This window comes from Olea europaea, chromosome 5 (assembly GCF_002742605.1).
Source record: "Olea europaea var. sylvestris chromosome 5, O_europaea_v1, whole genome shotgun sequence".
Taxonomy (NCBI): Eukaryota; Viridiplantae; Streptophyta; class Magnoliopsida; order Lamiales; family Oleaceae; genus Olea; species Olea europaea.
Window position 1 is genome coordinate 1,898,090 of NC_036241.1, and position 14,313 is coordinate 1,912,402.

At 31.5% G+C, this 14,313-nt stretch overlaps 1 protein-coding gene across 1 annotated transcript; it reads left to right on the top strand.

Moving 5' to 3' along the window:
• The first annotated feature begins 12,033 nt into the window (after positions 1-12,033).
• Positions 12,034-13,895, top strand: LOC111394373 (ubiquitin receptor RAD23d-like). Its single transcript, XM_023020154.1, has 2 exons — positions 12,034-12,230; positions 13,692-13,895. The coding sequence occupies exons 1-2, from the start codon at positions 12,135-12,137 to the stop codon at positions 13,878-13,880; spliced, it is 285 nt and encodes a 94-aa protein (XP_022875922.1). The 5' UTR covers positions 12,034-12,134; the 3' UTR covers positions 13,881-13,895.
• Positions 13,896-14,313: the final 418 nt, after the last annotated feature.

Genomic DNA, 14,313 nt, shown 5'->3' on the forward strand with positions numbered 1-14,313 from the left:
TTTTTTTCCTATTCTGGTTATTTCTTTTTCTATAAATTTTTTATCTACTCTATTATTTTTTTCTTCATTTTCTTTTAATTTCCTGACTTCAAGTTTCAATATATTTATATCATTTCTAGCTTCTTTTATTTCATTCTTAATTTCTTGTACATCATTTATTAATGTTCTTATTAGATGTTTTAATTCTTCCATATGTTCACTGATTGACATTTTATCTATTTTTTGATTGACAATAATAAAATACTACACACTCAGCATTTTTACATTCTTTTATCATTTTATCATACTTTTGTTTTATAATTTCAATACTTGTCAGTTCTTTTAATTTTTCATAATATCTTGCTTTTTCTTTATATCTTTCTTGTTTTAATTTTAATATCTGTTTTTCTTGAGTTTTAGTTATTTCTCCAGGTATTAATAATTCATCTAAAATTTTATTATTTATTAATCTTATTCTTTCTAACTTTCTATCTAAAATATTTTTAGTTTTTTCCATTATATTTTATGATGATTCATATATTTCTTTATAATACAACTCATTTTCAAATATTTCACAAATTATTTCATATGTACGTCTATCTTTGATAAATCCTATAATTAATTTATGTAATATTTGTTCCTTTATTTCTCTAGGTAAATTCCTAGTTATATATAATGTTATTATTTTTAGTTTATTAGGGATAGGGTTGTAAAATATATAGCATCCTTTTTCTTCAATACATTGATAATAATTATTTATTTTTAAGATTTCCATGATTTCTATGGCTCTGATACCAACTCTTTGGGTGCTACTATGAGCGAACAAAAATCTAATAATCTAATAATCAAAAATATCAAAAATTTTAATCTCATAAATTTTTAAGTAATTCTTCAAAATCTAATAATGTTTGAGAATTTATAATATCAATATCTGTTATCATATCTATGTCTGTTCCAAAAGGTATTTCATATTTTGAGATACTTTTCATTCTTTTTGCCAATTTATCTATTATATCTTTTATATCTTTTATGATTATTGACCTTACAATTCCTTTAGCGAAATTTTCTAATAAGTTTTCTTTAAAACATTTTAATATTTCTTGTGATGCATATAATTGTTCTTGATATCCTATCTTATCAATTTCTTTTTCAAATTTAATTTCTTTTTTATTTTTAACAACCTTTTTTATATTATATGGTCCTCTCTTATATTTGGGCTTTTCCATTTTATAATTATTCATTAATAATTTTTACAAATTTTTAGAAAAATTATTTGTTAGATTTTTTAAGGACTAAAAAGAAACTTTTATTTTATAAAGGGTTGGTTGATAAATTTTTTCAAGGATATTTTGGGTAGTTTCAAATTTCTAAAAAAATCAAAGGCCAATTTGGAAAAGATTATATATTATTTGGGCCATTTTCATGTATATCCCAATCTTCTTACAGATTCATAAAGGCTCCAACTGATTCCACCGTAGGTCATACTGAAAATTGTGGTCCAACATTAATTAGTTTCTTAATGGAGGCCCACATTTTAGCCCACTGGGTTGAAGCCCCATTTTGTAAAAGGCCTATTCAAGATTATATTTGGGCAAATATCAAAACATTGTAAAATTTGCAAAAATCAGGTCGTCGCTATATATTTATTGTAGACAGTGACGATTGATTTTGGTCAATTTTGTACGCCCTTGAAATAGTGACAACTCGATCAGCCAATTTGTGCCAAGAAGAGGTTGGGAACCTCATCTCCAATTGCCCTTCAATTTTGAAATAAACTTAGCGTCTGTTTTTATGGGGAAATGAGTTTTAAAATGGTAATTTTTTTTTAAGTATCTGTGGTAAAAAAATAAATAAATAAATAAAATAAAACTTCCAAAATATTTTATTGTAAGAATGGATGATTGAAAATGAATTTAAGGAAAAAAAAAGTTCGATTTTAATGAATCACAACTAGTGGAATATTTATTAATATAAGGAGAGTAAAAGCTTTCTTTATACGATTCCGCTACACGAACAAGACCCATTGACAAGGTTTGGCTCCCGACTGACGTGGTAGTGACTAATACTGATTGCATAACTATTCAAGATTATATTTGAGCAAATATCAAAATATTGTAAAATTTGCAAAAATCAGGTCGTCGCTAAAATATTTATTGTAGACAATGACAATTGATTTTGGTCAATTTTGTACGCCCTTGAAATAGTGACAACTCGATCAGCCAATTTGTGTTGAGGTGTTGAGAAGAGGTTGGGAACCTCATCTCCAATTGCCCTTCGATTTTGAAATAAACTTAGCATCTGTATTTTTTTTTTATTATTATTATTTTTTTTTTTGGGAAATGAGTTTTAAAATAGTAATTTTTCTGGAGATTGTGTGGCTAAAAAAAAAAATTTATTGTAAGGATGTGTAATTGAAAATGAATTTAAGAAAAAAAAAAGAATTCAGTTTTAATGAATCACAACCAGTGGAATATTTATTAATATAAGGAGAGTAAAAGCTTATTTTATATGGAAAGTTGTAAAAATAAAAAATAATTTTTGTATTTTTATTTAGCTTCCAATATATATAGATCTTGGTAACTTGACAAAACAAGTAGTGAGATAATTTTCTAGGGTTTTCGTAAATTGCAGTGGGAGTCACGATTAATGAAGGGAAATCGTTAAGTGAATCCTTTTAAGAACTGATGATCATCATTTTCAATCAATCAATCCCTCATGGGGTATTGGACGATGACATGTAGTGTTAAACAAATGAATGATTGATTATAGGCTCTATCGATCATACATATGCATACCTTTATCGTGCAGTGTTATCGTGCTTGCTTCATTATAATGTTCTCAATCCTACTCAATGAGTAGGTGGAACCATTCTTGATATGATCCGCAATGTCAATTCCGATAGAGAAAGTTTTCAAAATTCACGAGTTGTTAGTTTTGGTTAGAATTCTTTATTTTTGGTAATTTCTATATTCCTAGGAATTTTATAGAGTTCTTAATTTTGGTAACTTTTATATTTTTAGAGTTTTATTCCTTTTCAAACTACTTGCTAGGTTTTTAGTATAAATAGGTCTATTTTCTCATTGTAATACACAAGGCTTTTGATAATGAATTATTGAAATTTTCTCCTTTCAAACTTTGTTCTTCAATGAACGGGTCGAACTTATCAAGGGATTAATTTCCTTGTGGTGTTCAAAATTATCGGGTGCGATTTCGTTATTGTGTAATTAAGAGGTCATTGGTTTAATATATCTTTGGTTGCTTAATTCACTATTTCGGAATTCAAATTCACAAATTCGGATGAGATTTCAAGATTGTGTGATTAAGAGGTCGTTCGTTTCATATACGTTCGGTTGCTTGGTTCACTTTTGCGGGTCGATTCCTAAATCTTGGTCATATTTGGGCGTTCTTGAGATCCGATGTCAATTCCTGTGAATTCAATAGCGACCTTGCTAACCGGATTCACATGATTTGGTATTAGAGCTAAGGCACCAAGATCGACGTTTATATCTTTTTTTTTATTATTATTGAGTCTTTGTTTTATTATTTTTGTGTTCTTCGAGTTTTTGTAGTTTTTTTCTTTCAGTTTGTGAAGTCTTAGATCCAAAATCTTTAGTAACCTAGTTGTGTTTTATTGTTCATTTGTACAATACAAAAAAAAAGTTGAAAAAAAAAGAGTCAGAAAAGTAGTCAAAAAATGTCAAATTCACGTTAAAGTCAATTCCAAATGTCGGAAAGGATGATACGGAGGTTTGAGATGATGGTTGAGAATATGAAAAATAAATTGAATAGATCGGATGTGAAATTGAAAAGTATTCATAGGAATCAATGTGATAAGGGGTTCAATGTGAGGATACGAGAACCTAAGATGAAAAATTGTGATGCATATTGATATGGTTGTGGCATTGATGAAGTATGGGAATCGAGAAATAGAGGCGATAGGCATGGGAGAAATGATACAAATTATTATAGGAGAGATTGGCAAGAAGTCGAATTTAGGAAGAAGCCTAGGAGATGCCGTGGAGATGATTATCCAGTGGAAAAGAAAACACCTAGTGCAAAGTGTGCGGGTAGTACATCAAGCAAGAGAACTGTGGTGGATTATAAATAGGAATTCTCCGAGATTCTCGACATTTTTAGGTCTCAAATTAATCAACCAAATGTGCAAAAGAGTAAAACTAAAATTAGTGAGGTGGTTGATTGTGAGAAAAGGGAGAAGAGCCACGGAAAAATGAAAAGGAGGTTGAGGGTAAAAATAAGAATCAAGAAGTGGTTAAATTAGAAGTGGCGCTACAACAAAATGAGGGAAAGTCTTCGAAGGTGGAAAAGGAGAGTGGAGTGGAGGAGGCGTTGGCGATAACTAATGCTTCCCTCCCCATTTTGAATAATTCTATTTTGTAGGATAACGAAGATTCGATTCCAGAAATCAATCAGATTGGAATCCCTTATAACCCAGGCATTGATTATCAAATGGTGGATAAACTTCAACAACAACCGCATCTTGCTGGGGAGATGTCATATATACCGGAGATTGAATTTGTGATTCCCGAGGAGACAACAAAATTTCAAATGCGATTGAAGGAATTTGTTTGCAAGGAGTTCCTATGCAATGGATTGAGCTACAAAATTGGTATGTATCAATTTGAATTGTCGTTACTACAATCACCTATGAAAGGTGATTTATCAACTGAAATCATTCTTAGAGCAACACAAAATGACAAGAGGAAGCCGTCAAAATATACACATTTTGATCCATGTAAAGGAGATTGGATTTACATATGCAAGAGAAGGGTTCGAATTCAAAAGCGGTCCAAATTGCATCCGAGGGGAGATGGACCATTTCATGTTCCTGCATTGATTGGAAATAAAGGCTATAATTTGAACATTCAATGTTTGGATTTGAGGTCGAATCCTTTCGAAGAGAGAGAGACTGATATGATTCGCAACGTCAATTCCAACAAAGAGTTTCCAAAATTCACGAGTTGTTATTTGGTTAGAATTCTTTATTTTTAGTAATTTCTATATTCCTAGGAGTTTTATTTTGTCTAGAATTCTTAATTTTGGCAACTTTTATATTTTTAGAGTTTTATTTCTTTTCAAACTACTTGCTAGGTTTTTAGTATAAATAAGTTTATTTTCTCATAGTAACACACCAGACTTTTTATAATAAATTATTGAGATTTTCTCCTTTCAAACTTTGTTCTTCAATGAACGGGTTGAACTTATCAAGAGATTAATTTCCTTGTGGTGTTCAAAATTATCAGGTGCGATTTCGTTATTGCGTAATTAAGAGGTCATTGGTTTAATATACCTTTGGTTGCTTAATTCACTATTTCGGAATTCAAATCCACACATCCGGATGAGATTTCAAGATTGTGTGATTAAGAGGTCATTCGTTTTCATATACATTTGGTTGCTTGGTTCACTTTTGCGAGTCAATTCCTAAATCTTGATCATATTTGGGCATTCTTAGGATCCGATATCAATTCTTGTGAGTCCGATCGCCACCTTGCTAACCAGGTTCTCATCAATTCTATATTGTTCTTAGTTTTAACTCTCTTGTCGATCATGATGCACATATTGTTGTTATACTCTACTAAAAATTCAATGAGTAGTGTCGCATTTAATAGATTTAGTGCTTGTTATTAGACTCCACTAAATATGATAGCATCACTATCTAATTCGAATTCTCTGACATTTAAAAATTTAAGAATTCAAACTTCATTAATCTTTTGTAGAGATGACAATTTATTCTGTCTCGCACACATGGGGCCCTACCCCGAATAGGGCAAAATAACCCGACCCGAAAGGGTTGGCGGGGCGGGGATGCTCCAATTCGAACTCGCCCCGTGAAGAAAAAATAAAAATAAAAAATAAATTTATTTATAGACAATTCACCCGTTAAAAATCCATTTTGAATTTGTATTTTATTTTCTAATAATAAAATAATTCGAAACTTTCAAAATGCAAAAAAAAATAAAAAATAAAAAATTAAACGGGGCAACAAATGAGGCAACAAGTTGCCCCGTCCTCACCCCGTTTGCCATCACTAATCTTTTGTCTTTGACTAACTCAAAAGTTTATCATGTGAATTCCGCCCCGCCCCGTTAGCCATCACTAATCTTTTGTCTTTGACTAACTCAAAAGTTTATCATGTGAATTCCGCCCCGCCCCGTTAGCCATCACTAATCTTTTGTCTTTGACTAACTCAAAAGTTTATCATGTGAATTCCGCCCCGCCCCGTTAGCCATCACTAATCTTTTGTCTTTGACTAACTCAAAAGTTTATCATGTAAAATTAAAAATTTAAAACTTTGTGTTGTAATTTATCCTAATAGGGTAGCCATCCGATATGAATTTTAGAGTGGCAGTGGTATATGGACACAGATCGAAAACATGAAAAATAATAAAAAGGGTTTTAGTCGTAACAAAAGAATGATTGTTGCTCAAACGGATGTGAGAAATATTGGAATACACCAATTAAGATATGTTTAAAGAGTTAAAACGAATAACTAATCAAATCGAACCCTTAATTCGTTAGAAAAATCTGAATAAAACTCAGTAACTGCTAAAATGATGAATTACTCTTAAACTGACTCAAAAAATGCTAAAACTAATCCTCGAAAAACGAAATTTGATCTCGAAAACTTGACGATATTAGCCAAAGGCCAATAATCACCAAAAAGGCTCAACCTCTTTCTCCTCTATATGTTAAGGTCTTACCGTGCACATTTGCATTAAGAAAATTAAACCAAAATGCACAAAATCGAAAAACACTAATGGATTGTACTTGTATAACCATAACATATGGGCTGAAAGTTACATGCATTTTTGTAGATTCTTCTTATTTCTCTTTTCCTATTGATTTATGACTTTTACTTCTAATCGTTCCACATCAACTAAAAACTTTATACGGTTTTCATCAATTTAATTTAATTGTTATGTTTGATATTAGATGATCTAGGAGCAGTGTTGAATTCCAATATGACTAAATTTAATATTGAATATGTTCAATTTAAATTTAAAACTGATAGGTTTTATTGTTACTTATAGTCAATTAATCAAATAATCTTATTATATGTAAGGGTTTTGCAATATCATCGGATCTTGTTATATGTATATCAAGCTTTACCGAATGGATTACATAATGTTATATGTCATTCTATCATTTGTCAATTTAAAATACAGTCAACTTTTTCATCCAATATTTTTCCTTCACATCATTTTATGTAATTCATTATGTACCATTTTTATGTACAAATAGCATAATCCATATCATATAGTTGAACACTCTGTTCATGAGAATCTGATTTATTCTCAAAGTGGTTGAATTATAATCCAAACATATGTACCTGTTTGGAGAATTGAGATTGATGATAAGAAGTTAGTTAATCATACCTAAAAATATGTTCTTGTTTTGAGAATTAGAAGTGGTAGAATTCTCATAATCATGATAGAAAAATGTAAATTTCTTTTCCAAAATTCAATTATTTTCTACTCTCTGGACCATGGCGACAACATGTCACTTCTAATAACAAACCAATGTATTTCCACACAATAATGACTTCTATTTGGATAAGTATTATATCACTTAAACATTATGAATCACGAGGAATACCCCCCCCCCCCCCAAATTAAAGCATTTTTCCAAAGGAATATGACTTAAAATCTTGATGAGGTTTGTCAAAAGTAAATAATGTGAAGTAATTAGAACGTTGAACCTCGTGTACTAGTATTTTCAGTCTTGACAAAACACATAATCTAGAGACTAGAATTTTAATTTTTCACAAGATGCTTGAGGATTTTTAATACCCAGAGGTTAATTGGGAAGCCTTTTTATTAAAAATTTACAAATTTTAACAAAATTTGATAATAATGTGTGGTTGAATGTCCAAAAAAATCATAAATTCTTGCTTAAAATTAAAATCGAACCAGTTGAAAAGTTGACAAAATTTTTAAAATTGTTTATCAAGCTTTACACTAAATAGCCAATATATGCACTAATTCGCCCAAATTAAATTTTTAGCATATTTTGATAGGGTTGATAAAATATATGATAAAAAAGTTGCGGGTCTCCTAAAATATGTGATTAAATTTATTGTTACTTTTAACTTAAAAATTTAATCTAATTTTAATTCCCGCAAAAAAAGGGAATAGGTAATGCCGTCTATGTCGTATTAGAAGACTCCTATGTAGTGGTCCATTCTTCCCCCGTTTCACACTCCCAAATAAATATCGTGCAAAAACATAAATCTTGGCTATTCCTATCAAAATTGCATAAAAAAGAAATGAAAATATTATCTTATAATTTATTCATTCATTTACAATAAGAGAGAATTGCCGAAGACTGAAAGTCTACCTCATGTGGAATAAAAGAAATCCAATCATCAAACAGTAGTGGGTGGAAGAAAATTCTTGTTATGCAAATGAATTTGTTCGATCTGTAAATTTTTCAGTGCCACTCCATCAATTCTTCTCTTCCATAGATTCACACCATCACAGCCGCCACCCGGTGGCTGCACCGTCTTCACCACCGGCAATGGCGGATCCAGTTCACTGATATTGACTTTCTTATTGCCATCCTTGATCTTGGACCTTCTTTTACCGCCACTATTGGTGGCTGGCACGAGGGTGCTAGAAATGAAGTTTTTCAGTTGGGTGTGTGGGGTGGTGTTATAGTGCTTGACAGTGGTTTTCGCGGTGGTGATGGTGGTTGGATAGGCAATGATTTTGTTGTTTCTCTTGACTTGGCCTATGCAGGTGACTTTAGGGGATGAAGGGTCATTCAAGAAAGAGGAAGATGGATTTTTTGAGTGGTTTATTTTAACGTCTTCGATGGATATTTTGCATAAAGTTGGCAAGAAAATGGATTTTTGATGAGGGTGAATTTGTCGATCATATGATCCACAGCCAATTTCTGCTAGTAATGGTCTCATTTTGTGTAAAGTGTGTATGCTTGTGTTCAATATAAAAACTGATACTATGGTCAAACACTTTTGGGGAGTTTATATATAATTATACAGAGAGAGAGAGAGAGAGAGAGAGAGAGAGAGAGAGAGAGAGAGAAATATGTTGAAAAATGAGAAAACTATTGAGATTGGTGCACGTGTACAGTGTGCGCTTTGGACATAAACGTGTGTGAGACACCCGATTTTATTAATATATATTTATAAGAAGATGATGACACGTGGCCTTTGGCTGTCCATTGGATTAGGCTTTTGGATTCTTCTTTGGCTTAAAACGTTTCTTCTAACTTTGGAGTTCACTCACTTGTCACTTCTTTTGGCTTTTGATTTTGAGAGAAATCAAAAGGGTATCATCTTCTCTCTTGAAAGTCTCATTTGAGATGCTCAAATCTTTCACTCCCTTTTTGTTTTGGTTTGATTCTGTGTGAAATCAATGGAGGAAATGTTGTTTCCTTTTGCTATGACGTTCAGATTAGGGTGTGCATGTGATTTGGCTAGTTCTTGGTGAATATAGTAACTTGAATAGTTAGATTGGTTTGGAAGATAAGTCTGCTTTGACTTCATCTTATATATTTCTTGAATATTTGAAACCATGGTAGCCGTTTTGAGTATTCTAGTGCAACAAGCGTCATCCATTTTTATGGATGCTCAACTGAGGATTAGATATTAGAAGTGGTTACTGAACCTCTAGAGCTTTGGCCGAAAAAAATCTTTTGTGTTCATTTCTTTATTTTCTAAATTTTTTTGTTGCATTAGTTGGGTTTCCTTAAATTAATCGTTTGGTTGTTTGATTTATGGACATTTCATTGATATCATTGCCTGCATTTGTGAAACTAGTTACTAAATCTTCAAGAAAATTGAAGATCTGTGACAGATCTTCAAATTTGAGGACTGATCTTTGACAAAAATCTAAAAGAAATCGATTTTTATAAATTCGTTTGGTGAGATGTTTAAATTTTTGCTATTTTTATAGTAAGGATTTCTTGTTTTGTTTCCCTTATTTTTTTCATACACCAGCTCTCTCGAGATTAATCTTAGTCCAAAAGCTCATTTAAGATGTCGAGAATTTGTGATAAATTCAGTACGGGTGTGTATTTGGAGAGTCTTGAAGAAGAGACCTGGAAACATTAAATGGGATCTTTGTTCTTTTAGTTATTAGTTATTTGTGAGTATTAATTATACATGTTCTTTGTTTGTGTGAAATAAAAATTGTGAAATGATGTGTACTATCTGCAATTAGGGGATACTTTTGAATTTGGCTTAGTTTTCTACAATTGTATATTTTCATAATGGACTTTTGGGTATTAAAAGACAAGGATATCCTTAAGTATGTTATATAATTATAAAATATTATTTTGTTTAAAAGACAATGCAACCTTTTTAGTTAATTAGTAAAAATCAAACACTTCTCATTTAAAATTATAAATTTAATAGCTACTCAACCAATCAGTCCGACTTTTTTTAATTGAAAATTCTGTTTCCTAGCAGTGTCGATTTTTCAACTATTTTTTTAATATAATTTAAAATTCTATTTCGTCATGCAGATATGCTTGTAATTTTGATTTGTTATTTCGATGATTTCGAATTGGATGAAAAAGATGGATGGATATGGAAGTATACTAGTGATGTATGTGTGGTGATATCCCAATTTTCATAATATCAAGTACATCATATGCAAAAGTGTATCATGATTTACAAAACAAGCTGAAAGTCAATCACTTTCAGTATGACATGGAAATTAGATTTATATTCAACGAGTATTTATCAATTCCAATTTTACTTATGAAGGTTACTTCTAATACTGAAGTGAATTATCTATTTGTATTAAACAAAATGCACACAGCCCTTTTTTTTTTTTTTTGACTTGAGTGATGAAGAATGTCGTCGAAGGTAAATACGATGATTCCGATGGAGCGGATCATAATGACGATAATTTTTGAGATACAGTGGAGATAGCTAGTAAGAATGATGTGGTTATTCCGAGACAGTTGTTTTTCATCGTGATCTCGCTTTTGTGCATAGAATTCCCTTGTTAATTCAAGACAATGAGAATGAAAATGAATTCACAAATAAGGATTTGATTGCTTTATTCCATAAAGAAAACTAAATTTACCTTTAAAAGTTTAAAAATAGTTAATTAGATCTAAGTATCCTTTGTATTGCATTATGTAACAATTTAAAGTGCCATTTTTATTCTCCCAACGTTCAATACTATTTCATTTTCATCTTTTTTTTTTCTTTTTTTTTTTTTTTTTTTTTTTTTCCAAAAAAAAACAAAACTTTTTTTTTTTTTTTTTTTATAAATTTTGATTTTTGTTGGTGAAATCTTTTAAGTGGATAATAAATCCACACTTCGAGCAACGGCAACACCTATTGTTTTCTTACATTAATGTTTTTCAGATGCATATTTCTCTTTTCTTTCTAAATAAATAAATGCTTGTTACACAGATGTTTTAAAATTTCTTTTCTATTTTCTATTATATGGTCCAAGTGCCCCCACCCACTTGCAATTAATTTTAACTTTTAGCTGTATTTCCCTGAATTTTTGCCTTTTTAAGTCAGGACATAGAACTTCCAAATCATGCACATATTGCCTACTGTTGAAATACTTCTATTGTCTTTTATTTAAAATTTTCTATTAATGCTGTGGGATTTAATCTTGAAAACTGTTATTTGTTAGTTTATTTCTATCACAGAATTAAAATAATGCCCTTTTCCATGGCAAAAAATGAACACTTGATAAGACATGATTTTATGTGGACACGTGTTAATCATTTGAATGAGTATTACCCCGACTTTTGAGACGATGCTAAAATCTGATTGAGTGTGAATTGGCTGAATCCAGTTGGAGCATTTATAGATATAACATTTAGAATTGGATAAAGGCAGGGTTCTTCGCTTTTGTGACATGTTTTAACATAGAACAAAATATGTTTTAACATAGAACAAAATATTTAAAGGAATTTCCTTTGTGAAGATCGTGGTGTGGTGCTCATTTTTAGGTTGAAGAGAGAAAATTTGCTGATATTTGTATAATAGTATTTAAAAATATGCGATCTTTAAATTTTATGGGTGGACTGATAGCCTATATTTTCTCAAATTATGAGCATTTTATGTCATTCTGCAGGTTGAAGATGTGAAGAAAACCATAGAAACTGCTCAGGGATCAGATATTTATCCTGCTGCACAACAGATGCTAATCTATCAAGGAAAAGTTCTCAAGGATGGCTCAACACTGGAAGAAAATAATGTTGCTGAGAATAGTTATGTTGTCATCATGCTTACAAAGGTAAAACTTGATATGTTGCTTGTCACTGTGTGCATGAGAAGAAATAATCCGTATTTACCTTCAGAACACTATTATAGGCTGCAGCCAATTTGTTTATCATTTGTTTCTTCGTTTCAAAAACATTTTACCTTATTGTTTTGACTTTATGGCCTTCTGTCGTTGCAGTATATTTTTATGGCCAGAAGATTTTCAGCAGGAACAATAGTTTAGAAAAATGGAATCTTCATTTTATGCCTGTGAAGGCACATGGGTTTACCACCATTTCGAGATGATATTCTCAAATGAATATTACTTTATGCATGTTTCACCAGCTTTTTCAACTGTAATGCCAGTTATGTGAATCAAGGGCCTAAATTGATAATAATGCACATGACCCATTCTTTGTTTTGTGTTAAACATGGAATTAGTAGAGAGGCTATGAATTTAGATTATGTTGGATTCAGATGCACATCAATATGTGAACTTTGCTCTAGGGAGCTTTATCTGATATGAAGGTGATGGATATTACATTCCTAGTAAAGGCATTACCTTCCTAACATGGAAGATCACATGCCAAATTACATGCTTTTTGACTTGACCATAAAATTTATATTATGATTTATTAATTTGAAATTTGCCAATTTCATATTTTGGTAACTTACCTTGTATTGGTATGAATTTTACGTACAAATAGGACTAGCCTTGTTGAATAAATTATACCTTATTTTTGAAATAATTGTGATTGTCTTTATAACTCTTTTCAAGGTCTCTTCTCTTCTCTCTCTCTCTCTTCTCCACTAATTGTTGTCAAAGCCTACCCTTTTAGCTCACTGAGGCCTTTTTAATGAAAAAAAGGAGAAGTAAAAAAAAGGTAGCCATGGACAGGCTACAGTTTACGACACTGTTTAGCAGTTAAAAAAAAGTTACAGTCATGCCACTGTTTAGCGAAGAAAGTTACTGTTGATTCTACTATTCAACAATAACAAAAATGAGAGATTTGCTTGAACCGAGTTCAGCTGTCCAAAATTTATATTCCTCCAGCCAAAAAAATAATCTTGCCTTCTTATTCTGATCCATCGTTCCACCACTTATTAGCCTAACCCAAATTTCCAACTCAATAGCAGCATTTGATTTCTGGTCTGTTGTCCACCAAAGCCAGCAGCCGAATCCTCATAGCCCCATTCATCAATGTACGGCAAGTCGGCAACTACCATCCTTGCATGGTTCCACATCATCATATAAAACAGCTAGGAAGTGGTGCCCCTGCCTCCCAAAGTTGGTAGCTTTGTGGGGACCCAATCTATGGAGGTTTGTGTTTGTTTTGTAACCAGATCTTGTTGCCAGGATGCTGCCTTTGGTTTCTCCTTGATTATTCCTTTTAAGAATTTCTTTGATGCTTTTGACACTACTTGTCTCGAGTTGTTAGTAACTGTTACATTTGTAGTAGATTTTTAAATTTTTTTTTCCAATGAAATATTTCAGAACAAGAGCTCATCAGGTGAAGGTTCAACCACATCAAATGCTCCTGCTGCAACGGTAACGACAAATAGTATTTCATACTTTACTATTAATTTGTGTTCTGCTAATGCTGTTAATGTGAGTGAAGTTACCATTGTTCTCGTTAAATTCCACTTTGTTTATGTGATTGGAAGTTACCATTTTGCTCATTAAATCACTTTGTTCATGTGATTGGAAGTTTCCATTTTCACTCGGATTTCTTCCGTTTCATTGATTTTGTTTGGATCCTCCTTTTCTTCCGAAAAAAAGGAAGGAGAAGGATTTTTCTAGATAAATTTCACTTCTGTAAAGCTGTGATATATCTCATGTTGGTAGGAAGATGTTCTGCACTATAGGTAATCCTGTGGAAATTCAGATGTGTCTAGTAATCATACATGTTGTCTTTGACTTCATTTATTTCCTTTCAACAAAATTATTATAGGTATGAGCTAGAGCTATGAGCACCAATACGCTCATCGCACCGGCAAGTGGGTATCCAATGCGTGTCGGATACTGACATGCTTCTGATAATGGCATATTTATTAATCTTCTCCCTCCCTGCAATTTTTTATTTGACGACATTGTGTTTTCATTTTTGCTGGTTAAG

Excerpts from the sequence above, each read along its gene's own strand:
- LOC111394373 (XM_023020154.1), top strand. The coding sequence starts at position 12,135 with ATGCTAATCTATCAAGGAAAAGTTCTCAAGGATGGCTCAACACTGGAA. Across the intron at positions 12,231-13,691 it reads TTGTCATCATGCTTACAAAG|AACAAGAGCTCATCAGGTGA; the intron begins GTAAAACTTGAT and ends GAAATATTTCAG.